The sequence below is a fragment of the Chelonia mydas genome, chromosome 2 (genome assembly GCF_015237465.2).
Source record: "Chelonia mydas isolate rCheMyd1 chromosome 2, rCheMyd1.pri.v2, whole genome shotgun sequence".
NCBI classification, from domain to species: Eukaryota; Metazoa; Chordata; order Testudines; family Cheloniidae; genus Chelonia; species Chelonia mydas.
The window spans coordinates 229170055-229197845 of NC_057850.1; the positions used below are offsets into that span (position 1 = coordinate 229170055).

The 27791-nt window shown below is 43.4% G+C and overlaps 1 protein-coding gene across 4 annotated transcripts in view; it reads right to left on the reverse strand.

The window, feature by feature from the left end:
• Positions 1-38: 38 nt before the first annotated feature.
• The window catches only part of MASTL (microtubule associated serine/threonine kinase like), a 39984-nt gene continuing 12231 nt past the window's right edge, over positions 39-27791 (reverse strand). For 2 of the 4 annotated variants that reach the window (XM_027820979.3, XM_043541373.1), the window contains exons 5-13: positions 27653-27759; positions 27169-27313; positions 25178-25350; positions 23287-24540; positions 20805-20943; positions 5354-5368; positions 3529-3642; positions 3340-3441; positions 39-1339 (exon numbers count right to left, since the gene is read on the reverse strand). In XM_027820979.3, the coding sequence (XP_027676780.2) occupies positions 1182-1339; positions 3340-3441; positions 3529-3642; positions 5354-5368; positions 20805-20943; positions 23287-24540; positions 25178-25350; positions 27169-27313; positions 27653-27759 (2207 nt within the window). In that variant the 3' untranslated portion in view covers positions 39-1181. The other 2 variants (XM_007058496.4, XM_037890889.2) reach the window with 2 other exon arrangements.

The following is a 27791-nucleotide window of genomic DNA, read 5'->3' on the forward strand; positions in this document are numbered from 1 at the left end:
AACCTTATCATTAATTGAATGAAATTGTAAGCACTAAAAGACACAAATTTTGTTTAATGGTGATTCCCATCTAAGATAAAGGAAAACAGTTTTAACAGAGACAAAAATCAGGCATTATCAGAAACAATCTCCACAATGCAGTAGATAATCTCTATGTATTTTCCCAATCTATTAAAATATAGCTTAGATTCTTCATTAAAATGCTTAGTACTGAAAGTCCTAATTTTAACTCAAGTTTTATTGAAATTGAACTTATGATGTTCTCAAATTAACCAATTTGCAATACATTATATAGACTTTAATATACATACTTCGTGTTTTCATTAGCAAACAGATTTTTTTTTTTTTTTAAACATCTGGCAGAGTGACACAGGAAAGAAGCCGAATAGATCTCCTCAGATCTTCTAAATTTAAAATAAACGGGTCACTAAAATAAATACTGTTCAGTCTATCATCCCATAACTCATTCAAAGTCTTTTCAGTATGACAATTTAAACAAAGTCTATTTGGTTTTTTAAATTTGCTATAAGATTCCTTTACTCTGTGCATTTGCCAGGGAAAAAACGTTGGCAGTAAAAATACAGTTAAGTTTTACAACACTGATCTCATCAGCCGAGCAGGCAGCGTATGTGACCTAAGGATGCCAAAAACATCTCTTTTCTCATCCCACTAAGGAGTAATTCAGAGGGATAAGATGTTTTTACACTGCCCTGAGACCTAAAAAACTTCCATTTTCACTATGGATGCAGCTGAAAGTTGGTCTGAAAGCTCCTATCACAAATGTGACTATGAACATATTGAACCCCAGATAAATAACGCACTGAATGCCCCCACTCAGTTGTGTTTAATTGCAAAATAGCCCCAACAAATTGGAAGTACTCCACAGCAGCAGGAGAAATATTTTGCCAAGTGTGAAAGTGACATTACTAACTTTACAAATACATACTCAGGCTCTCAATAAGGTGCAGAAAGTAGGATAAATAAGAAGAACAAGAAGCCATTTGGAATTAACGAACATTTTGTATAGTGGCTTTGTTTTAGAACAAAGGATACACAAATTAAAAGCAGACTGACCAATTGTTTTAAAAAACTACGTTTGGTAAGAAAACCAAGACCAAACTAGTGTTAAAGGGTAGTTTACAAATGTGCAAAACCATGGACAAAGTTCCATTTTCTCAATACTATAAGCTAAATCCAGACACAGTCAGATGCTGAGCATTATTTCTAGCTTCAAAGTAGGAGGTATCTGTTTCATCAACCGGCTGAGGTACGAAAGGCATAGTTTGATTCTGAAGATTATCCCAGTCTACACCATGAAAGAGGGGATGATGTTTCAGCTCTAAAACAAAAGTTTACATAAAATATTAAGAATGTTCTCCTCTGAACAACTAGTTTAGCCACCTCACTGACATGATGCCAGTTAGCTGTTTGGGTGTGTTTTACCTTTCTGGACATTCAAAAGCCTACATTACAAACAGTCCGTGACAGAACAAACGGCGTTAGTTAAGGAGACGTATTTGCACAACTGACAAAGATGATGGTGAAACACAGTCACTTCACTTTTAAGACCGACTGAAAGAGTGGTGGTTTATCGGATACTACTGTGTGGGAAAGTCAGCCAACAACTCCCAGTGGGATCAGACTACTCCCATGCAAGCTAACCTTTTCCTCAGTTATAGAGAGAGCAATTTTACATTTGGCACAGATGCTGGATCAAAGGAGGTTGTAAGAAATATGATAGAATGGCCATCATACAAGAAATGGAAAAAATCTCTTCCCAAGATAGGGCATCTGCAGAGACAAATTTTAATTCCACTTATTTGAAAGCCTACTCTAGTTTGATCAAGAGACCACAGACAATGGAGTTCCTCCTCCCCAGCTGCTGGAGGCAGGATAATCAGAAAATCCTGTAATCTGATTGGTGATTCACTAGCAGGGCTCCCTCCTCCAATCTGATTCCTCTGATTTGAAAGAACATCTGTTAGCCTACTCTACCTTCATCATGTGAGATGTCTTGAGTCACCCTAGAAGAAACTTTCGAACTCTTCCTCTACACACATATTGTCAAGAACTAGCCAGGTTACCAAATGTATAACAAAATACAATGTGTGAAATGTGAGCAAGTTGATGTCAGAGAAATAGAACTTTTATATGTCAAAAATTTGAGGACTCTGCTTTAAAGCTAAAAGGCTGGGAGAATGCCTGGGCCCTTTATTAGAGGATTGTTAATGTCTCCCTTAAAAGGGAGAGATACTGGCAATAAGCTGCAGTCCAACCCTTTATCAAGGAACAAAAACTTTGGACACTAGTGTTCTTGAAACTAAAGCCTTTACTTTAACTTCTCATCTGAAAATATCACTGAAGTGACTGTGGCAGGCCACCAGCACCACATGAGGCAGTCAAGTTCCTTGGATTCCTCAATCAGTCAGGCTTCTGACTATGTTATGACAGGGAATGTATTATTAATTGCAATGGCAGCTGATCTCAGGAAAACGACATAACAGTAGACATCTTGGCCTGTCTTTGAATGGCGTTCAGTGCAGCTAAAGAGGTACAACTGCAAGTCTCAATAGAGTTTAAGGCCAGAAGGAACCATTAGATCTTTTAGTCTACGTTCCTATAGATCACAGGCCATTATATTTCATCCAGCTATCCCTGTAATTAATCCAATAATTTGTGTTTGGCTAAAGCTTATTTTCCAGAAAGCATCCAGTCTTGATTTAAAGACATCAAGAGATGGAGAATCCACCACTTCCTTCAGTAATTTGTTCTAATGTTAAATCACCATCATTGTGTAAAAACTTATTTCTAGTTTGAATTTGTCTGCCTTCAGCTTCCAGCCATTGGTTCTTGTTATGGATCATCACTTTAATTTGACTCTACTTAATCCTTCCAGAGGTCTCAAAGGCAATTGCTCCTCTCCAAGGATTTCTCCCCCTTTTTCCAAGATCGATGTAAAGCAATTGGGTTATAATGCCAGGCAATACACTAACAAGAGCTCAACAATCTTTTGTTGGGAGGACAGACAAATTGGACACTAAATATCTGTTTTCAGTAAGAGTTGGATAGATTGCACTTTGGAAAGTTACACATGAATGATGTTAAACATTAATTACAAGTAGCGTGAATATATAACAAAGTAAAAAATCGTTATTTGCTTTCCTTATTCAACAGCATAAAACCTTTTATTAGCACAAAGTCTACCCCAGTAGCATAGTGGATACCATAATTTGCACCATATTCCAGCACTCAAGCCCAGTGCCAAAGCAGGGACGGTGACATTTTGAAATATGCAATTTATCACAAAGGTAAAACGAAAAAAGTTTAATAAATACTGACCCTTCAGTCCAGCTCGCTTTGTAGTGTCAATGGTTAAAAGAATATCTATTGCATTTTGGGCATTACTGGACAACTTTTCTTCACCCTCAGGCCAAGGAATATCTACAAACAGAAAGACACAGATTTGTCAGCAGTTCAAATAGCACAGCCAACTTTCAATTCATCAGTTTTGATGAGAAAATCAATTACCTCTTTTCAAAATATTCTGGAAGACTTGTTGTGGTGTTTCATCATTAAAGGGTGGAATTCCAGTTAAAAACTCAAACAAACTAACTCCGAGAGCCCACCAATCTACTGCAGGACCTGAATAAGTGAGAAAGCCAGGCAGTTAGCATAAGAAGGAAGTTGCTGAATAAGCTGTACTATAACTTATGCATGAAGGATCAACAACACTTGCAAACAAAATCATTTAAAGCCTAAAAGTGGCAGAATTTTGAAAACATCATAAATCCTGAAAAGCTTTTTGGAAAGGAAGTTTATAATGAGATACTGAGAAACAGACAAAACACAAGTTGTACTCTGATAATTGTGGCAGGAGATTTAAAATTGTTTACTATAGGAGGATTTTTATTTTAAAAAGTCACTATGTTCGTAGCTTCATGTTAATATTCAGAGTAACATTTATTGTGGGCAGAAGAGTGTAGGAATAGCAGAATTGCAAACTCCTGTACAAGTTAGTCTGACAGTGTCTATAGCCTCTCTCATATAAAGTGTTTTCTTGTGGTAGGAGACAGTCACTGGTAATTTCTCAGCTCCTCTGGAATGCAAGACTGAGTGAACCTTGTAATTCCACATATTACGTTATCACTTCAGTTGCTTGATGCGACTCCACAGGCGCAAAATACTGACATTTTATTTTCAATAACCTAAACCCATTTCTGCCAATATTGAGCACAGCCTGCAGAGATGAGCCAGCATGCAAGAAAATGGATTAATGTTCTACTGTGCTAAAGTTCATTACAGCAATGCAAAGTTACTTATCTGCTCTCATGTGTTTCTAAACAGTTTTTTCTGGGACGCGTACAGCCTTTGCCGAACATATGCAATCAACCCACTTAAACAAGCAGGCAAAGCAGTTCAGACACCACTAGTCAAAGAGCTACATGCATTCTGTTTTCTGCATCTTTAAGCCATGCCCAATCCACCTTATAAAGAATACAGGATTCACTTGGTGCAAAAACTGGTTTACACAGAAATCCAGGCTTGTAAAAAAGAGTTTTTTCAAAAGATCACCTCCATGGTAGAAAGGAAATGCTTTTGATAATTTTAACTTTCCTATGTTTCTAACCTACTGTAGTCTTACTAAACCAGATAGGTCAATTATAAAGTTCCCCTGCTGGACACAGCAATCCGAGCACCTCTCCCAGCTCAGCACACTAAAGCAATGAGATCCCATCCACTACATCCAGTATACTTGGATGTTGGGGAAAAATTACAAACATAAGTCAAAGTCTAATAAGATCACAACTCTGGACAAAATACTAAGGAAAATGTTTCATGGTCTAGAGACATTTTAATAGTCTTATCATAACCCTTTAAGTAGAAATGAATTCCTATCATCTATTTTTGTGGCAAGAAAGCCAAATGCAGTTCTTTGGCGTCTCTACCTTTTTAACCACATAAATGAACAGACACTATGAGCTGTCCCAGAAAGGCTGAGAATTTTAACCCAACCAATCATCCTGAATGATCATTTTTCACCATCATCTCCTCCAATTTTATTTAACTTTTGTGGCTTACTTCCAGATAGCGAGAAGGTGTTTAGAAGTGGTGTGCAGTGACTTTCATCTGAAGGGTGTAAGCATAGCCTCCAATGGCCTGTAACAGGGAGACTAAAGTTTCTCTATAACTTGAGTCTCTTGTAGCATCATGCATTATTATGTGGTTCTCTTATTGCTATATAGAGTTTCAGGTGCAATTTATTTAGCCACATAACTTTCACTCAAAAAATGTGATCTAGTTATACTTTGACTGTTCATAGTTTAGTTGAACACTCCTTTATAGTCAAACTCACCAGACATCAGAATCCCTGCATGTAAAAAAAACAATTAGTTAACCATAGTAAGATTATTGCAATAAATTATTTATTATTGTACACATTCATTTAAATATTATCAATTATGTTTGACACTGGAGAAGTATTTTAATTCTTGCTCATTGCTTTAATATACCGTGGTACTTTTTTAAGTCACTAACTACAAACACTGTTTTTTAAAAGAGTTAACCTAAATACGCTTTAGGAAATTTGGAGAGGAGCAAAAAAAAAAAAAAAAAAAGGTTACCTACCTTCTCATAACTGTTGTTCTTTGAGATGTGTTGCTCGGGTCCATTCCAAGTAGGTGTGTGTGCGCCGCATGCACAGGCATTGGAAGGTTTTTCCCCTAGAGCAGGGGTCTCAAACACGTGGCCCGCGGGGTTATTTTCTGCAGCCTGCCAGCTTCCCGCGGCACCCCCGCCCCCCCCCCAGCATTTACCAAGAGCGGCTCCGGTCCGGAGCTTGGGAGCTTCTGGGGAGGTACCTGGAGGAGCGGCCAGGGCAACACACAGACCCCTGTGCCCCCCAACCCAGGTCCCAGCCACTTCCCGGAGCGGTGTGGGAGCAGAGCAGAGCAGAGCAGAGCAGAGCAGAGCAGGGCACCTGCCCTGCCCCTGGTGCGCGCTGGGCAGAGCGGGCAGGCGGCCAGGCAGGGAGCCTGCCCTTCCCCCGGTGCACGCAGGGCTGGACCCACCCCCTGAACCCCTCCTGCAGCCGACCCCCGTGCCCGGAGCCCCCTGCTGCACCCCACATCCCTCCTGCAACCGACCCCCGTGCCCTGAGCCCCCTGCCACACTCCACACCCCTCCTGCACCCCAACACCCTGCCCTGAGCCCCCTGCCACACCCCGGACACACCCTGCACCCCAAACTCTTACCCTGAGCCGCCTGCCGCACCCCGTCTGTACCCCGATCCCCTGCCGCACCCCTCCCGGGGGCAGAGTTGGGGTGGGAATTTCAGGGAAGGGGTTGGAATGGGGATTTCAGGGAAGGGGTGGGAAGAGGCGGGGAAGGGATGGGGCCTCACGGAAGGGGTGGAGTGGGGATGGGGCCAGGGAACCGGTTGGGGGGTGGTCAGTGGTGCGGCCACCGGGCCAATGTACTCGTCCTCATGTGGCCCTCGTGGTCATTTGCGTTTGAGACCCCCTGCCCTAGAGGTACCTGTTGGGTTGGCTGTGGAGCCCCCTGGAATCGTGCCTTCATAGTGGTGTATATAGGTCCCTGCCAACCCACCGCCTCTTCAGTTCCTTCTTGCCAGTCTGTTCCGACAGAGAGGTAGGCAGGTGGGTCTTGGAATGGACATGAGCAACACATTTCGAAGAACAGTTAGAAGAAGGTAGGTACCCATTTTTCTTTGAGTGCTTCTCATGTCAATTTCAAGTAGGTGACTCCCAAGCATCTCCTAGGAGGAGGGGGTCAGAGTTCAGCGAGTCGCAGACTGCAGCACCACTCTGCCAAATGCAGCATCGTCTCTAGCCCGCTGTGTAATGGAGTAATGCGACGTAAAGGTGTGGAATGACGACCACGTTGCTGCCCTGCAGATGTCTTTAATGGGAACCTGCGCTAGGAACGCTGCCAAGGATGCTTGTGCCCTTGTGGAGTATGCTGTCAGTGAAGGGACAGGGATCTTTGCTGGGTCGTAGCATGCCCTGATACAAGCCGTGATCTATGTAGAAATTCTTTGGGACGACGCTGGAAGTCCCTTAATCCACTCCACAATTGTAACGAAGAGTTGTGTTGATTTTCAAAATGTCTTCACTCTTTCAATGTAAAAGGCTAGTACTCGCCTGACATCCAGGGCGTGAAGCATTCGCTCCCGGTTGCTGGCGTGAAGTTTAGGAAAGAAAACTGGGAAAAATATGTCCTGGTTTGCATGGAATTGGGAAACCACCTTTGAGAGAAAGGTCAGGTGGAGTCGTAACTGCACCTTGTCCTTATAGAAGACAGTATATGGAGGCTCAGAAGTCAGGGTCTTAAGCTCAGACCCTCTCCTGGCTGAAGTGATAGCCACCAGGAACACTATTTTCCAGGAAAGGTAAAGGAGTGAGCATGTTGTTAGGAACTCAAAGGGAGGCCCCATCAGTTTTAATAGCACTAGGTTGAGATCCCACATGGGCATCGGTTGCCTTACTTGAGGGTACAGTCTATCCAGTCCTTTGAAGAAGCGGCCGACCATGGGGTTAGCAAAAACTGATCAGCCAGCTGAACCTGGATGGAAAGCCAAGATGGTGGCCAGGTGCATAGAGGAAAGGAGTGAGCACCCTGTCTGTTTATATAAAACATCATTTTTGTATTGTTGGTCAATACTGACACACATCTGCCCTCCAGATGGGTTTGGAGCCTCTGGCAAGCAAGGCGAACTGCTCTTAGCTCCCTGATGTTGATGTGCAGCTAAACTTCTGTTTGGGATCAGAGGCCTTGAGTCCTGAGTCTCCCTAGGTGTGCCCCCCCCCCATCCCATTGCTGACTCATCCGTGACTAGACACGGCGAGAGTTAGGGCCTGGAAAAGGGTACTCCTATGGACACTACTTGTGAGTTGAGCCACCATAGGAGGGACTCGATAACTAATGGAGGAAGTGTGATTATCTTTTCTAGGTGGTCTCTGTTTGGTCTGTACACTGAAGCGAGCCAGGCCTGAAGAGGCCAGAGCTGTAGTCTCGCATGCTGTACTACACGCATACAAGCGGCCATATGACTGAGCAACTTCAGGCAATTTCGCACCAGGGCAGTGGGGTATCATCTTAAGTCCTTTATGATGGCACCCAGTGCCAGAAAATGCGATTCCAGGAGGAATGCGTTGGCTTTACCGGAGTCTAGAAGAGCTTGCATGAACTCTATCCTCCAAGAGGGTTAGAGTTGACTTTGTCACATTCAGTATTAGGCCGAGCCTGTCAAAAGTCAACTTTATCAGGCTCACGTGCTCCTCCACCTGACCCCTAGTATGGCCCTTGATTAGCGAGTCATCTAGGTATGGGAATACTTGTACTGTCACCTCCTCAGGAAGGCAGCTACGACCGACATGCACTTGGTGAACATGCAAGGGGCCACCAATAGGCCAAAGGGGAGAACCGTAAACTGATGATGAGTGTTGTTGACCACGAACTGGAGGAACTGCCTGTGGAACAGGACTATGGACACGTGAAAGTATGCATCCTTCAAATTGAGGGTGGTGTCCTAATCGGCTGGATGAAGGGAAGGGATAATGGAAGTCAGGGAGACCATGCAGAACTTCAACTTCTTCATGAATCTGTTGAGGTCTTGCAGGTCTAAAATAGGCTGGAGACCACCCTTGGCTTTTGGGATTAGGAAATACCGTGATTAAAACCCCTTAACCACGAACTCCTGAGGAACCTCCTTTACCACTCCGACTTCTAGGAGCATTTGTGCCTCCCATATAAGAAGATACTAGTGAGAAGGGTCGCTGAAGAGGGATGGAGAAGGGGGGTTGGGAGGGAGGAAGGGATCAGAATTGAAGAGACTATCCAATTCTACCATGCGCAAGACCCATTGCTCTGAGGTGATGCAGGCCCAGGTAGAAATGGGACAGATGGTTCACAAAACAGGGGGAAGGATCCGGGATCTGGTCTGGTGCACCTTCAAAAGTTTTGCTTGGGGGCCAAAAACTGCATCACCAAGCCCTGGTCTTGGTTAGAAAAGGGCTGAGGTGGCCTTTGCCTATTATTCCTGCCACACTTCCTGCTGTAATTCTGCCTATGATGAGCAAGATAGAAGTGTGGGGGAGGTTGCAGTCTGAAACATTTCCTTTGTGGATGTATGAAGCCACAAAGATTTTAGCGTTGCTCACAAGTCTTTGAGACTTTGGAGCTTGGAGTCCGTTTGCTCCGAGAGCAACCCTGATCCTTTGAAGGGCAAGTCCTGAATTGTTTTCTGGACCTTGTGCAGGAGGCCCAACGCCTGCAATTAACATAGTACAAGTTGCTGAGTTCACTGAGTCTAGAGAGGCTTGCAAAGAGGTTCTTGCTAGGACCTTGCCCTCGTCGAGGATGTCCCTGAACTCTGACCTCGAATCAGTTGGAAGCAACTCTTTAAACTTGGTCAGAATGTTCCAAAAATTAAAATGGTAGCGGATGAGGACCGCTTGCTGATTTGCAATGCGAAGTTGGAGCCCTCAGTAGAATAGACCTTATGGCTGAAGATATCCAGCTTCTTTGCATCTTTACATTTGGGCGTTGGTCCCTACTGCCCTGACCTCTTTTTTTTATTTGCGGCCGCCACAACTAATGTGTCCGGCTGAGGGGGAGTAAATAGGTATCCATACCCCTCAGATACAAAGTACTCTCTTTCAACCTCTTTGGCTGGGACGGGGAGAGACGGAGAGGTGGGTGTCTGCCATTGAGTATTGGTGGAGTTTTGGATGGTCTTAATCAGGGGTAAAGGCCATCACTGAAGGACCTTCAGGGGTCAGGATATCCACCATAGGGTCCATTTCCTCCGACACCACCTCTGCCTGGAGGCCCAAGTTCTGAGCCACTCTCCTGAGTAGTTCCTGGTGGGCTCTGTTGTCCATAGATGGCAATGCGGCAGATGAGCCCACCACTGCCTCGTCAGGGGAAGATGCTCTTAGTGGAACCGGGTCCTCTTGTCCCTGCAGTTCGTGGAAATCATCTTACGCTGATGCCTCTTGCATGGTGCCAACGATGGCACCAGCCTCCATGCTGCCTTCTCAGCCCTGTGGTGGTTCTTGAACTATCGACAGGGTGGATAAAAATCAATGATTTAAAAGAAAAAAAAAGATTTTTAATTTAAAATCATTTTTTTGATGAAAGCTTTTTGAAAAAAACCTATCTAAAGATAGTTTTAATTAAGATACATTATAGCTCAAAGATCTCATCATGGAATAGGGATTATAAATTCTAATTCTATAGTATGAGACAATATATTCATGTAATGTTTAAGAAAAGTTTTGTAAATGAGTTCCAATAGTCCATAGATTAAGGACCCAATCTTATGGGGTTCCAAAGGCTTCTGTATAGATTATTTAGGTTAATCTTTCTATCTACCCAATGGGACTCAGTGCTCAGTCTAGAACAGTGGTTCTCAAAGCCGGTCAGCCACTTGTTCAAGGAAGGGCCCTGGCGGGCCAGTTTGTTTACCTGCCGCGTCCGCAGGTTCGGCCGATCGCGGTTCCCACTGGCCGCGGTTCGCTGCTCCAGGCCAATGGGGGCTGCGGGAAGCGGCGCGGGCCAAGGGATGTGCTGGCTGCCCTTCCCGCAGCCCCCATTGGCCTGGAGCAGCGAACCGCGGCCAGTGGGAGCCGCGATCGGCCGAACCTGCGGACGCGGCAGGTAAACAAACCGGTCCGGCCCGCCAGGGCCTTTCCCTGAACAAGCTGCGGACCAGCTTTGAGAACCACTGGTCTAGAAGATACCATCACAGATGCTTAGTTTTGCAGTTCTCAAACTGTGGATTTGTGTCTCCAGAGATACATGCTTGTTAACAGCAAAAATGTTTTAAAATAAATAATATGTAGAGGTGAGAAATAACAGACCTGAACCCTATTGTCCCTCTGCAAATTTGTATACACAGAGTCAACCCCTTACCTCTCTCTAAAAGTGCAAAGTTTCAAAAAGTTCAATGAATAGAAGATTGTTGGGGGTGGAATAGATCTGGACAAGGAGAAGTCATCTGGAGATAAGTGTGAGAAGCGAGGGACAGGCAATAGAAATAAAAGTGAAACTGTTTGAGCAGCATATTCCAGAAGTCTAGAGGTCTTTGAGTGTAGCCTTGATTGATTTGAGATCTGCCATACTATTCTCTCACTAAAAGGGAAAACCTATAATGGCAGCAGACTGTAAAAGAGACCCAGTTTGAGAATATTTTAATGAAGTTCCTCTACCTGAGGGTAAGAAAGGCATGCGTGCAAAATGCAAACCATGCAAGAAAGAAATGCAAGAGCTGCTTGCCCGAATGAAACATCATAAGAAGTGTTCCTTCTCAGCAGGAGGGAGCTGCACTGAAGATGATGAAAGGAACATGTCTGAACATGCAGGATCTTCAGATTGGTAAACTTTTTTATTTCATACTTCTTTAAGGACTGCCTGTCTTCCTTCTGGACTATTCTTGAATTCTCATGTACTATAATTTTAGATGCAGTTGTGATAAAAAATAAATAGCTGAAATAGGTAGATCTTCCTTTTACAATTTCACCTTTAAAGTAGTACTGAGTGTCAGTGAATGCAATGAGTAATACTAAATGAGCAGTATGGTAATAGTAATTAAATAACTGCATTGACATATTTTGTTTAGAGAATCGATCCTCAACATACAGGATTCTGAAGACTATCCACCTTCAAGATCACCATCATTTTCTATAGTTTCAGAGTTATCTCCAATGATAGTGTTTCAGTCACATCATGTATGTCACATAGCCACAGTATATCACCTGTAGCAGAAAGAAAAAAAAATCTCCATCATCCAGAAACAACCATAGATAAATTTGTGATAAGAACCAGCAGATTACAAAGAGGTAATTGATGAAAAAATTGCCCGGTTTGTTTATGCAACAAACTCTCCTTTCCATTTGATTGAGAAACCACACTTCATTAACATGGTTTAGTCAGTAACACCAGGATACAGTCCACCCAACAGAGCAGATGTTACAGGCAAATTGCTGGATAAAGCGTATGAAAGAGAAATTGAGCAGTGTGCTAAAGGTCTAGAGGGTGCAATTGTTAACCTGAGTCTTGATGGGTGGAGCAATGTCCACAATGACCCTGTTGTATGTGCTTGTGTGACAACAGAAGAAAGGAATGTCTTCCTTGCAGAAACAATTGATACATCAGGAAATGTGCACACAGCAGAATACTTACAAGTAGCAGCAGTAAAAGCTATAGCAAACTTTGGGGGGAAAAAAATGCAAATGTCCAGTACACAACTTGGTCACAGACAATGCTGCAAATGTATCCAGGATGAGAAGAAATTATTTTGAAGAGAGTGAAGAGAGTCCCAAGTTAATAACATACGGTTGCAGTGCTCATTTTATGCACCTCCTAGCCAAAGATTTTGGTGTTCCAGAAATAAAGGCTAATGTTGTTGAAATTGCAAAATACTTCCATAACAACCACTTTGCAGCAGCTGCTCTGAAAAAAGTGGGAGGAACCAAGCTAACTCTCCCACAAGACGTGCGCTGGAACTCAGTAGTGGACTGTTTTGAGCACTATATCAAGAACTGGCCTAATCTGATGACAGTTTGTGAACAAAATCGTGAGAAAAAAATAGATGGCACTGTCACAGCCAAAGTTCTCAACATTGGGCGCAAGAGAAATGCTGAACGCATGCTGAGTACTCTGAAGCCTATTTCTGTAGCCTTGAATAAAATGCGGGGAAATAGCTGTTTTATTGCTGACGCTGTTGAAATTTGGAAGATACTGAGTGAGATCTTAAAAAGAGAAATATGCAATGACAAGAGTTAAATTACAAGCATTAAAAAAAAAAAAAAAAAACGGGACAAGCACTATCTGCAGCTCATTTTCTTGCAAATATTCTCAATACTCGGTACCCGGATGAAACCTTAACTGCTGAAGAAGGGGAGTTGGCTAGGACATGGACATCAAGCAATCATCCCTCCATAATGCCAACTATAATAAACTTCAGAGCTAAGAGTGAACCATTCAAGAAATATATGTTTGATGATGATGTTTTAAAGCAGGGGTCGGCAACCTTTCAGAAAGGTGTGTCAAGTCTTCATTTATTCACTTTAATTTAAGGTTTCGCGTGCCAATAATACATTTTAACGTTTTTAAAAGGTCTCTTTCTATAAGTCTATAACATATAACTAAACTATTGTTGTATGTAAAGTAAATAAGGTTTTTAAAATGTTTAAGAAGCTTCATTTAAAATTAAATTAAAATGCAGAGCCCCCCAGACTGGTGGCCAGGACCTGGGCAGTGTGAATGCCACTGAAAATCAGGTCGCGTTGCCACCTTTTAACAGCAGTAGCTTCTTCTGCCGGTGTAGAAAGAATATTTTCTTCCTTTGGACTAATTCATTCCAAATTGAGAAATAGTTTGGGACCTGAAAAAGCAAGAAAGCTTTTTTCTTTTCCAGATTATGAACAAACAGGAAAATGAAAGGTGAAGACGACTGAGTTAGCTGCAGAAGCCAATATTTTAAGTTTCTCACATTGACCTGGCTGACACAGTTGATTAATATATATATTTATACGTTGACCTGGCTGACACAGTTGATTTTTATATTATATATATTTTAAATATTTCATTTAACTATTTTAGTTAAAAACAATTTTAACAAAAAACAAACCTGATTTTAAAAAACTTGAATGTTTAAACTAAATTCAAAAATTCATATGCTTGTTTTGTTAAAATATTATATGTTTGCTGTTGAAGAAAAAAAAGCCAGAATACATAACATTGTTTTAATTAAATAAAACAATTTAAATATCTGTCTGGTGATGTTCTCCTCCTAATACAGCATGGCAAGAAAATCCTCCAAATATTAATGATTAACCTGTTGAATTGGAGCTATTTATGAAGTCATTGGGAGATGAACTATCTGCTTCAATTATCTTTGGTAAATGAAATAACTAAACAATAATTCATTTTCTGATATAGCTGTAAAACTAATCTGAAAACTTTTCAAAATAAGTCACTTAAAAAAAAAAATGTAGTGTACCTTCTAAAAATGAAACTTACATCTATCTCCGAGTTGTGAAGAATATGTATTAAGGTTATAACCACCACCAAGAACGCACTTTTATGTAGAAATCCATGATTAAATCGAGTCTTCCTGACTAGTCATTTAAATCAATTGGATTTAAATCAAATCTACCCTGGCTATTGATGATGTCGGAGGAGCCCACCTTTCCAAGGTGACCAACAGAGAGCCTGGTCCCTGGGCTTGGTGGTATGTCCACAGGGTCTATTGCGGTGGCCAGGGCATCATAGGGAACTGGTGCCCCTTCTCCTGTCTCAATTGTTGCTGGCTCTGTTTCGACACATATGATTCCGCCTCTGAATCTGAAGATGACTCTGTTCTCGGTGACCATGGCAGTGCCAAATGAGGCAGTGGCGGAGAGTGGTGCCGAGGGGAAGGTGACTGGTGCTGCATCATGGCCAGTTTTCCCTTGGAAGGCACAGTATTTCTCTGCCGTGCCGGGGACTGTGAAGCTGTCATAGCTATGAGGTCCCTGGCTGCTTCGAATGTGTCTAGGGTAGAACGAAGATCCAACTCCTCCACCTGGCTCTCCCGTGCAGGGGAGTCCAGCAGCACCGGAGTCGATGGACTTCCCTGCGAGGCCAGAGAGTTGATGGTGCCGGTTAACTGGAGTAGGGGCTGAATGTCCCAGCGCAGGATGTATTCCACTAAACGCTTTCACGCTCCACTGCTCTAGTTGTGAGCAAATGTCCTCTATTGGATTTCTTCTGCTTCTTGTGCGTCACCAGCGAATGCAAGTGGTGCTGAGTAACTGCACTGGAGGTCTTTGGTGCCAGAGAGTGGCGGTGTTGAGGATCTCTAGACCCCAAGTCCCTCTTCAGTACCCCAGGCTCTCTCATGGAGGCCGGTGTGCTCTGCATCAAAGTGCTTTGTTTCGGGTCTGACACAGGCTGAGCCAGCTGAGGATGGAGAGCTGACTCCAGGAGGAGCAATTTTTATCTAAAGTCCCTCTCCTTTTGGGTTCTTGGGTGGAAGCCTTTACAGATTTTGCACCTGTTGGTCTGGTGGGCTTCTCCCAAGCACTTTAAACAAGAGTTGTGGGGTTGCCTCTGGGCATAGGCTTCCGGCAGGACCAGCATCCTTGAACCCTTGAGACCAAGGCATGCCTTGGTCCCTGGGAGGGGAAGAACATGGTGGTGGGGGACCCTAAACAGGAACTTATCTAACTTACTATAATACTATTTTTACAACACTAATTATTTACAGGATACAAAGAAAATCACTTGTCATAGGAGAGAGAGAAGTAGCTCCAATGACCATCACGGGTGTTAAGAAGGAACTGAGGAGGTGGTGGGTCGGTAGGGACCTATATACGCCGCCATAAAGGTGCAACTCCAGGGGGCTCCACAGCCAACCCAATAGGTACCACTAGGGGAAAAACCTTCTGATGACTGTGCATGCAGCACACACACACACACACCCCAACTTGGAATCGACATAAGAAGCACTCAAAGAAGAATATATCTTTCTTAGTTTCTGCTTGTTAACTCATTTCACCCTCTAACTTGGAGAACTCTACAAATACCAGTAGCAGAAGCCAGACAGAATTTTATTGGGTCTCCAAGTATATGGGATAAAAGTAAACAAACAATGAAGATGCCTCATTGATACTATGTATTGGAAAGCTAATCTTTACATTTTTAAAGAAACAATTTTATAGGTCAGTACCTTTAAAAAAAAATGCCAGTGTAAAATATACTTGAATTACAAAGAGTAAATCACACTAAATGTTTTAAGTAAAAAGAATAACTGAACAGGAAGCTCCCCCTTCTTGTCAATTTTATTATGTAAAGTTGGGCTGGAATTTTGCTTTACCACTAGAAAAATGGAAATCAGGACTGCTTCAAATTGCTCAGAAATATATCAAGAAACTGAAGTTCCACATGGTATCCCTAATCTCCATCATTCCCTCCCTGGATCCAGGAGACTGGTATGCTGTTCTCAATTTGAAGGATGGTTATTTCCACATTTCCATTGTCTCCTAGAGGAGAAGCTGTTTGTGAGAACGGTGTCTGAAGAAGGACGGGGGTGGGAGGGAGGGGTGGACGAAAATTGGAGGGTGTAACCGACTGTTACAGTGCTGATCACTCAGCGGTGTGATGTTATGTAAGACCACACTGGGTGGAAGGAGGCATAGATTTGGAGCCGAGTCTGATATACCATCCTCGGGTGTACCTTCGAAAGGTCTGCCTCACCCCGCTGCAGTACCTACGTGAGCCCGACTGAAGCTGAGGCAGAAGGTAGGGGTTGATGACATTATAGCCCTTTGCCTTTATTTTGTAGGGCTCTTGCCTTGGAGGTGCTGGAAACCTAGGAGGCTGCTGAGGTCTGAAATACTTCCTTGAGGGGGTGTGTGTGTGTGTGTGTGAGTGTGCGCGCGCGCGCGTAAAGGCCAAGGGAACAAAGCATGGCCCTCAAGTCTTTGAGGTCATGAAGGTTGGAGTCAGTCTGTTTGGAGAACAGGGAGGTATCCTTGAAGGAGAGGTCCTGGATGGACTGCTGCACTTCATGATGCCCAATGATTGGAGCCACAAGTAGCACCTCATGGTGACCGCTGACACCATTGTTCTGGCCGCTGAGTCAGCCATATCCTGAGCTGCCTGGAGGGAGGTCCTGGCCACCATCTTGCCTTCCTCCAGGATGGCCATGAACTCCTGCCTTGATTCCTGTGGCAGGGAGTCCTTGAACTTGGCCATTGAGTCCCACAGGTTAAAATCGTACCTCCCCAGCAATGCCTGCTGGTTAGAGATATTTAGCTGGAGGCTGCCAGTTGAAGAAACCTTGCATCCGAACAGGTCCAATTTTTTGAGGTAGTGCTCAACTGCCCTGTTTGTCCCGCTCGTTTGCAGCCAACACCATCAAGGACCCTGGGGGGGTGATGGGAGCGAGTACAGGGACTTGAACCCGCTGGCCGGTACGTAGTATTTCTCTGCCCTTTTTGAGATGGGGGCAGAGATGAAGGGGTCTGCCATAGTACTCTGACAGATTCCAATGCCACCTCATTAACAGAGGGAGCCGCTGCAGCCAGGCTATCACTTAAGCTGTACACCGACTCCTTCAGCTCCTCAGCTTTCAGTCCCAAGTTTGCGGCAACCTGTTTCAGGAGCTCTTGATGGGCCTTGAAGTCATCTGGTGGAAGGAGGTTACTAGGGCCTGCGATCGCCTCATATGGGGATGACTAGGAAGAGGCTAGTACTGGAGGAGGGGCTGCTTCTTCCTCCTCCACCTGCAACACTTCTATTGGGGCCATTTCTGGGACCTTGGTACAGTAACTCCTTGCTTAAAGTTGTAGTTATGTTCCTGAAAAATGCGACTTTAAGTGAAACAACGTTAAGCGAATCCAATTTTCCCTAAGAATTAATGTAAATGGGGGGGGATTAGCTTCCCTGGAACCTAACACCCCACCATACAAAGTTTTAAACAAACAATTTAATACTGTGCACAGCAATGATGATTGTGAAGCTTGGTTGAGGTGGTGAAGTTAGAGGGTGGAAGAGGGAGGGGCATTTCCTAGGGAATGCCTTACTGCTAAACAATGAACTAACATTCGGCTGAGCCCTCAAGGGTTAACACATTGTTGTTAATGTAGCCTCACACTCTACAAGGCAGCACGAATGGAGGGAGGGGAGACTGCATGGCAGACAGATACAGAGACACACACCCTGTGTGAGTGAGAGAGAGATGCGCATTGCCCCTTTAAGTATGCTGACACCACACTCTAAGTACGTTGCCTTTAAAAAGATTAGGAAGTTGAGACAGCAGCTGCGGCCAGCTCTCTCTATCCTGAACCCTGTTGTGTCTCCCCCGTTCTGTATGGAGAAGGGGGTAAGTGGGGGGCAAGAATAGGGGGGAGGGAGACACCCTGACATTAGTCCCCCTCTTCCTCCCTCCCCTGCACAGCAAGCAAGAGGCTCCCGGGAGCAGCTCCAAGGTAGAGGGCAGGAGCAGCACATGGCAGTGGGGGGAAGGACAGCTGAACTGCTGGCAATTGGTAGCTTGCTGGGCAGCTGCTGCACAGGGAACTTAGGGGAGCAGGGAGCTGATAGGGGGGCTGCTGGTCCACCCTGGTTCCAAGCCCCCACCAGCTAGCTGCAATGGGCTGCTCTTCCTGCAAGCAGTGGACAAAGCGGGCAGCTGCCAAACAATGTTATAAGGGAGAACTGCACAACTTTAAACGAGCATGTTCCCTAATCAGCAACGTAACAACGAAACAACGTTAACCGGGATGACTTTAAGTGAGGAGTTACTGTATGGGGTTGGTAGTGGAGTCAGGGTCCAGTGCCAGGTGGGACGAAACAGTGGCTCACCTCTTGGACACCATGGAGTATGAACGATAGGAAGGGGGCCCCGGTACCAGGGAAACTCCCACGGGTTCCAATACTGCCACTGCATTGGCCAGTGGCCTGGTGGTCAAGCGCCAGCTGCGGGGCCGTACCGAAGTCTGATGCGTAGGTTGCGTACTGGTACTTCTTCGGCAGGGTGAAGGATTCCCCCTCAGACTCTGAAGAGGATTATTCTCTCAGCGACAATGGCGGCGTCATACCCGCTTCCGCCTCCAGGCGGTGCTGGGAAACCAGTGACAGACGACGGGTTGGAGACCGTTGCAGCAGGATCATGGAAGGTTTTCCTCTGGACAGTTCCATGATGGTCAGTGCTCCAATGGAGCGCACCGACTCTTGATCCCTTATATCCCCAGTAGCCCTGGCTGGCAGGGGGCTTTGAGGGGTGGGCGGGATTGGGAGGGACATCATATCCTTTGCTCTCTGGAAAGCCACAAGAGTCGAAGGGGCCTGTAGGCTCAAGGTTCCATGACTGCTCCCTGGAGTCAGAAGTGGGACCCAGACTGGACATAGTGCTCTAGGTGGAGTTGCCAGAGCCGATTATGGCTCTGGGGAGGTTGAGCAGACCGGCATGGGTCTCACTGTGTCAGCCACTCCCACTTGTCCCTCTTCAGCACTGCAGAGCACCCTCTCTTATACTTCTTCCTTCGAACCAGGGGTGGAGAATGGTCCCGGGAAGAGCATGGTGCTGGTGCAGCACTTCACATGGAAGCCAAAGGGCTAAGCACTGATTCAGAGCGACTTGGCTCCAAGGCTGATCTGAGGGCTGCCTCCATGAGTGCGTGGTTTGAAGCCTCTGCAAATCTGGCACTTCTCTTTAACACAAGTTTCCCCGTGGCACTTTAGACAGTGAGAGTGCAGGTCACTGACTGGCATGGGCTTGCTGCAGGACGTACATAACTTGAAGCCTGGGGACCGGGGCATGCCCAGACATTGGGACGAGAGTCCCTCAACGACAGGGACCACTATTCACACTATACACACTAATACTGACCAATAACTATATACTACTATACAATAGACTACAAAGTCCAAACCACTGGGAAAGCATTGCAAGAGCGTGAGGGATCATTCCAAGCAACCATCACGGGCGGCAAGAAGGAACTCAAGAGGGTGTGGAGCTGGCGGCGTCCCTTATACTGGTGCATACACATGCGACTCCAGGGGCACTACAGCTGGTCCTACAGATACCCCTAAGGTAAAAATTTCCAGCAATTGTGTACGTGGCACGCATGCACACCTATCATGGAATGGACATGAGCAAGCACTCAAAGAAGAATCTCAGTTTCCCCTTCATTAAATGTGTAGATTATGCCGCATAATAAGGATGTTGAGATTTAATGTTTGTAAGGTGTTCTGAGATCCGGAGATGGAAGACTGTGTGAAAGTAGAAGTGCAAAGTATTACATCATATTCTTATTTAGGAAATATTTGTTTAGCTATTTAAGTTATAATGTTAAAAGAATAACGAGTATTTTAATTGTACTGAAACAATGTAGTTTAGTTGTATAGAAGAACTTCACTATCATTTATGTATGAACTGGTGATTCACAAATTAATGGTCTCCCTATTTCTCAATACAGATTTAATAGCAGAGTTCCATATGAGGTCTGAAATCACTAATAATTCATTAATTTTACAAAATATACTACAGAAAATCTACGAGTGTACAATTCAATAGCAAATAAAAGTACAATCATCAAATGAATTCAACACATTTTGTGATGCACGAGCCTTGTTTTTTTGTTTTTAATTGTGCTTGTTTGCTTCCTTGCTAATTTGCAAGATTAATTTGCAATTTGTCTGAGGCACTCTTTCCATTGACTTGGATCAGACCCCAATTAGTCCAGATTAGTAAGGTGATATTTTGTTTCCTTTAAGAAGTCTTCAAATCTGTTACCATTTTTCACTCAAAATAAAGATGGTGACACAATCAGCCCACCTGAATATTCAATGGAAATACTGCACTGAATCAGTGTGTATTTTTATGATTTTCATTAAATCCACAAGTTGGCTCTCTTTGATATAAATGGAATGAAACTTATTTTATGAGAAAATATGATTGTAATAGCCACTTTTCAACATCCCTCTAATTCTGGACTAGATTTTGAAAATATCCAAATGCCTAATCCAAAATTAAGGAGCAAGGGCGAGGTTTTCAAAGGTATTTATGCATGTAAAGATGCATATAGGTGCACACCTAGGTGCCAGGAGCTCTTGAAAATATACCTAACTCCCTTTGAAATCAATGGAAGTTACGCATTTTTGAAGATCCGCCTAAACACCTATCTGTATCTTTAGGCACCTTAATACCTTTACAAATCCAGCCCCAAGTGTCTAAAAAAATGTGTTTTAAACATTAGTCACATTCTTGCATTTATAAAAATATTTCTTACCATGAGGCTTTGCTAATAGCAACTCAGGTGCCAGGTAGTCTGGGGTTCCTAAAATGCGTTCACCTTCCACTGGGGCAGCCCCTCTTCTTACACTCTTTGGAGTCCTATATGGTGTGTCAGCATTTCCCTGATTAGGTGTCTTATGCCAAAGAACAGAGAAAAGATTTCATATACAAATGTTATACAAAGAGCCAATAGTCTATTTCCCCTCCCAGTAAAAATACTGGCTAGGACTGCAATTAATTTAAGATTTAAATAATTCATATGAATCAAAGATACGTCTTACAACTTATATATTAGTAGTATTTTATTTCCAAGTTCCAAAAAGTGTGCTTATTGCGCAGTCTTCACACAACAAATTGCAGTCAGAACTGCAACAGGTTTTGCATCTTTTTTTGCTGAATGAATTTCAACTATCCCAAAGCATAAGAATGAGTGAGTCCCATTCCTTCACTATAAATGAGAATTCTAACTGAACAACTGCTCTAGTGTCATGGAGTCATAGAAAGCAATTTTCCTTAAATAAATGAAAGAATATCAGTCTTCTTACAGCCACTAAAATTACTCCTCCCACTATGAATCTCAAAGGTAATTTATACTGGGGATTGTCCAGATAGCCTCAGCTTTTAGCAATGTGTGTTCAATAACCAGCCTAAAGTCGATATATATGCGTATGTACTCAATATATCTTAAATTGTAACGCTCATCTAAAAACTGGAATTTGGCATCATGGGATTCCAGGGCTATTACATCCCAGATTTACTCTGTTTACTTGTAATATGGCTTTTGTTGTTTTTAAGTTGTCTGCCCTGTTGACAGCCTGGGATCTGGAAGTCAAGCTGGGTTCTTTGAGCTATATATTAATCTTCAGTAATAAAGATTCTGCAGGTGAAATTCTGCCCAGTGTTAAACCTATGTGAGTCTTACTTCCAGTGCAGCTGCACAGTGCATTATTTGAAGACAACTGGATTTCAACTAATTGCCTTAAAACGGTACTTCATTAACAACCGTTGACATGAGCTTGAAGATAATCCAATACGTTCTCCATAGTTATTCTGGCACTTAACGATTGACAGAGTAAAATCTTACTTTTTTCCACTAAAACAAGCAGATGCTACTGAATAAACACAGTGTATGTTACATAATCACTTTTCAGAATAGAGATTCCCGTAAGCCCCAGATATGTAGACCTCACTTGATCCCTAACTTTATCTTTGATGCAATAGTCCAATGTACACTATGTTTACTGTCATATTAGCAACAGAACCTGCCCACAGAAAGGCACATAGGTCCCATTTTAATACTAGGTTGACTTTACAGGATTCAGTTTTACTACATAAAAATTCTATACCTAAATGTATAGTCTAAAATTATATAAAAAAATAAAAATCTGTAAGACCACCTTGTATAGAAGATAAAGCAGTTGCTGCCCTAACTCTGCGCAGGCTGAACTCCATGCTACAGCTAAGTTTCATGGTTGATGTGATTTCACAGTAAAGCAGGAGCTAGCAATCCAAAAAAGGTCAGATATTCACAGGAAAGAAAAAGTGGGTTTTTAAAAGTTAATACACTGCATACTCTCCTTTAGTCTGCCAGGGACATTCAGCACAAACTGCTAACACTGAGAACATTTTAACAATTCCCTCTCTCCTAGATCAGCTCCCCCTTCCTAGCAACAGTTACAGTTACTATTACTAGATTAAGCTTTCATAACACCCAATAATAATACAATAGCAGCCACTGGGGACTGAAACACAGTCTTACCATTCCTTCCTCCTATGGGCTACTTAATATAACAGTGATTTCTCTAAAGTCCAGACAGCAGGGCTATACATATTTCAACAACAGTAAACTTATGTATTTATATAATTGTGAATATAATTAGGATTACTGCAGTCAAAATGAAAACTTCACACCCTGCATACAGAAGTTTTTCTTTGCATCAGTCATAGTGATATGCTCTTAAATCGAAACGGACAGAATGCATCACAGCATCAACAACACAGGGAGACAAAACATGAAGCAGAACAGCAACTGCCAAACACTCAGCAGCATTCATACTGCACTAGGAAAAGAAGAGTCAAGAAAGAAACACAGGCCAACAGAAAACCTAAAGACTCCCACAATAAATGGCCCAAAGGAAATGTCTCACTGCTCCAAGAGTGTGTAGTGAGACAAAAGTAAAGGAGTACATCCCTTTTTAATTGTCCTTGCCTAGTTCTGAGCAAAGGATCTTCCCTTGCAGAAGGGCAGACTGAGACAGCATTTTTCAGAGGCCAAATTGTGGGTGATAAGTGAGTGTCGCTACACTCTTGCTGAAAGGCAATAATTTTGGCAATGAATGTGCATCCACTCGAAGTCTGACCTTTTGAAAAGCTCTCTCTGCTTGCCTTTGTTCGATTCTTTCATACTATAATATTAAATAATTTAATCAATGACCACATGTACATACTAGTTACCACTACAACACTTGGACACATACCTGATAAACCCTATAAGATCTTCCCTTTTGTGCTGGGGTAATAGCCATGGGGTAAGAGCCACTACAAGCAGGAGAGAGATCCATCACATCTAAAGAAGCCAGGCTAATTCTTGATGGCTCAGATGCATTGGACACATTAATTGGACTGTTATAACTTCGAAAAGCTACAACATTTTTTTTAAGGAGGTTCAATGTTTTCATCATCTCCTCTGACGGAGAAGAGATTATGTCAGTATGAGTTTCAACCAAACATTTCAGGACATTATCCTGTTCATGGCACAAAGGCTTGCTGTCCTGGACAATATTCTCTTCCTCACCTCTTGGTGAGGCATCTTTACAACAGGACGACATTACTGACATGTCCTCAGTTTTTGACTCCTCAAAGGAAAGTTCTTTAATACTCTTATCCAGGTCTGAAAGCTGCTTTTCTAAATGGCTCTCTGTAACAGACATCTCAGGGAGGGATAAATCAGAGTCTGCACTCAAGATTCCAAGAGGTTTTTCATCATCAATGCATAAGAAACTAGAGTTAATATATTCCTTTTTACTTTCTTTTTCACAATCTGCATTTAGCTCATGCATAAGATTCTTAGCTATTATTGGAGTGGCTGACTTTTCTGATGTTTGCTTCCTATAGATGGAGTCCTTAGCTTTTTCTTCATTTTTATGGGTCTCCTGTAGACCTCCACCACCAGAAAGCATTAAACACTGGATTTCCGTTGTTAAACCTGTGCTTTGGTTTGCCTGAAATTCTGAGATTTGACAGCCGCGTTTATATTCTGCATTGCTTTTTTTGACATAGTTAAGTTCTTGAAAAGGACTAGTGTCAACTAGTTCAAAGCTTCTTTTTACACCTGGCTTTTCAAGAATGTCCTCCTCTTTGATGCATTTGGAAGGGTCAACCAACCATGTGCATGACTGCTGGCGATTGGAAGATTTTCCTGTCTCATTAGCCACACCAGTTCTTTCCACAACAAGTTTTTCTTCCCAAGCCTTATTTTCAGAAAGACATTTTCTGACTAGATCTTTCACATCTGATGCAGTCACAGGAGTGTCCCCTCCATCAAAATGCTCAATTTTTGCATCATGCCTGCAGCCAGAGTCATTGCTACCAATGGGAGAGATGGCAAACTCAAGTTCCTTCTTCTTTAAGGCTGTAATGTCTTTTGCATTCAGTAATTGTGTAGTAGAAAGCTTTTCTGATGCATTATTACTTCCTTTGCCTGTTCCAGAACACAGTATATCTTCAGTTTCCTGGAAATAAGCACATTAATTTTTTTTTAAATACTAGGAATTATAGAATTACAGCATTACAGAAATATGCCCTTTCATGACCTGGGTTGAAAATACTTTATTTCCACCTTAATGGAAAACTGCAATTTAACATGAAACATTTATTATGACATCGGATTACAAAGAGTCACTACAAACGTATTCTAAAAAACAAGTAACTGAAAAAATCAAACAGGAATCAGCCATTGTGACAGTCTGATTTTGTTTAGAAAACAAGAAATGAAGCCTGCCCACAATACTGGCCATCTATGCCCCCAGAACTGTTAGCCTCATTGATTATAAAGCTGAGTCAGGATCAGGCTAAGGTCTCCTATCAGCAGGCTTTCTTCCATTCCCATTGCTGCAGGGCAGTAGGGAGGTGGAGTCTAATTTCCTTTCCCATTGTGCTGCTCAGGATGAGCATTTGGCTGAAAAAGAGAACACAAGCAGAGCTACTCAAAGTCTATCTAACCCATTCTACCTAAGCCTTTGGAGTAATTGGGGGGAGGGAGAAAAGGAGGGGGCAGAGGGAAAGTGCTTTGAAAAGCTGTATGGTCAGTGTATGGGAACCCTTACATTTGTTATACGAGTTATCTTGGAGAAATAAAGTAGTCCTGACCTGTACATCTTTCTCCCACCTGGGGCTGCTACAGCATTCTGATTCCATACTGGACATGTGCGTACGTGAGTGGCTACTGGCACTGGAGGTACCAAATCTCTTCCTAGATTGAAGGAGAGTTGGAGTTAAACTCCTCACTGGCATCCCAGGATTTAAGGCAGCAACATCAAGACCTTTGAAAGGAAAAATAATGAATAATAGTTCAAATTTTGACTAAAATATGTAGTGTACATTAACCAGCTTCATACCAAATCTGAGCACTACTCTGAAGATAATCATCCATAATTTCAAGTGATGTAGAAATTGTTCTCAGCACCTCTCCTGTACAATAAGTTTCTTCATTTTTGAAAAGGTATGATTTACCAACACTAGCTTTGCAGTGACCATCTTTTGCATTTCTGTTTTGGAATATCAAGACACCAAAGACTATTCAAATTTTAAGGCACTCAAAGCAACACTAACTTAGTTGCACTGCAAATGTGACGTAACATTTCTGGATTAGTGTTTGTTTCTTGATTTAAATATGTCATTTGTGTACTGTCATATGTACTGGCTTGTACATTCAGATTCAAAACCTGGCATTAGTGATCCAGTAGGAAAAACACTTCAGTTGGAGTCAGCACTGAACAAACAACCCAGACTAGTTATTTCTGGGGGAATTCTGTGCCACTGTGCACATGCAGAATTCACATCTGCTGCAGATTTCTTTGCTTCTCCGCAGAAAATTTACTTTCTGATGGGGAAACAAAAGGAAGCTGCAAGAGCGGTCATGCGCCTCCTCAACAGCAATGCAGGTGCACAGTTTTGGGCACCCAGAGCAGCCAACAGAGAGGTATATCACTGTGTGTGACGGTGGGGGGAGGAGGTGCATGGGTCAGACTCCTCCCCCATGCATCCAGATCCCTCTGCCCCCAAACAACCCCCACCCATGAACCTCCCCTGCTGCTGGGGATGCCCCAGCTGCTGACTCCTACCCAGCACTGGGCTCAGCTGCTAGTCCCAGCGGGAGCACAGAGCGGCCGTGGCCAGGTCAGACCCACCCCCAGAAACTTCCCCAGGCTCCACATCCCCTCCCCTCGCTTCCTGCTCCTATCACTCCTCAGCCATGGGTTGAGGGCTCCCTGTACAGGGAGCTGTTATCCCATCTACCCATTCCCTGTGCATCCGGACCTCCTAACAATCCTCACCCTCTCCCACCCAAACCACCACCCCGCTAAGCCTCCACCCTGCACCCAGCCCTACCCCTCCTGCATCCAGACCCCTACCGAGTCCCTCTCCCCTGCATCCAGACCTCTACCCCTGCACCCAGACCACCTCCAACTGAAGCTCCCTGCACTCAACCCCTCACCCCAATGAGCCCCACCCCTATACACCTGGACCACCCCGATGACCCCCCCACACCACTGAGCCCCAACCAACTGCACTCAGACCCCCTCGTTGAACCCCATACCCAGATTCCCCCCTGCTGAGCCCCAACCACCTTCACCTGGATCCCCCCATATGAAACCCATCCATGTACTTGGATCCTGCCCAGCTAAGTCTACCTGACAATAGCTGGTGCACCCGCGGAGGGACAGGGCCCCGGCGTGTTTCTGGCACAGGTCTGGGCCTTGCACTGTAGTGTCAGGGTCGGGTGCAGCCTCACCACCGAGCCTGAGTGTCTGGGGGTGTGGGCAGGCTTGCAGTGCGATCTCTCACCTCTGTGCACCTAGTGGCCTGGGCTCCCCACTGCCACACTGGAGCCTCCACATTATTTGACCAATAAAATTTGAAGAATTTGCAAATATTATGCACAGAACATTTTTTGGCACATAATTCCCCCAGGAGTAACCAGTGTTAGAGGGCATCATGTTGTTGAAGGTATTGTCTTTTGGAAGAGATGTAAGCCCCATGACTGGATCCATTCAAGCAGTTGGTCAAGTTAAAAACCTGCAAGTTGATGGCATTGCTTATTACATGACTTGTTATACTTACATATTTTCAGTACTTACATGACTTCAATAGTTTATTCGAAACAGGAGTATAATCTTTTTGGCCAACAGACATGGGAGAAACCAATTCTCGAGAAAGTTGCAAAGCATCAGCAGACATGGGACTTGAACTAGGTCCTTGCATTTTCCCGCCGATTGGAGTGTACTATCAAAATGATAGAAACTTTATTAAAAGATAAATGGATTAAAGTTTGTACAGAACATCTATAGCTGAAAATGTAGTCTTAAATTTACTCAAAGTTAAATTATAATTGGAACTCAGCTGAAATCACACCCCAAATCTGTCAATTCACTTATCTGGAGTAAGGTCAAAAGTAGCCTCTAGAACACTCAAGTCAAAGGCACGAACAGTCCAATCATAAAACATGCTACTGGCTGTGGTCAGTTGAGACACGGAAAAGCCTCATTACTCCAACTTAAGTTCTTCTCATTACCTTAAATGCAAGCAGTTTGAAGAAAACTAACAAATAACTAGATTACTTACAAAACCCAGAGAGCTGATGAGAGACAACACTTGTCCTGGAGTGCGCGAATAATCTTGCTTAGGCTTAGCCATTGATGGTGTAGTAAGGATATCCATCATATTTATCTCTAAAGTTTACAAGTTAATGCAGTGTCAGTTT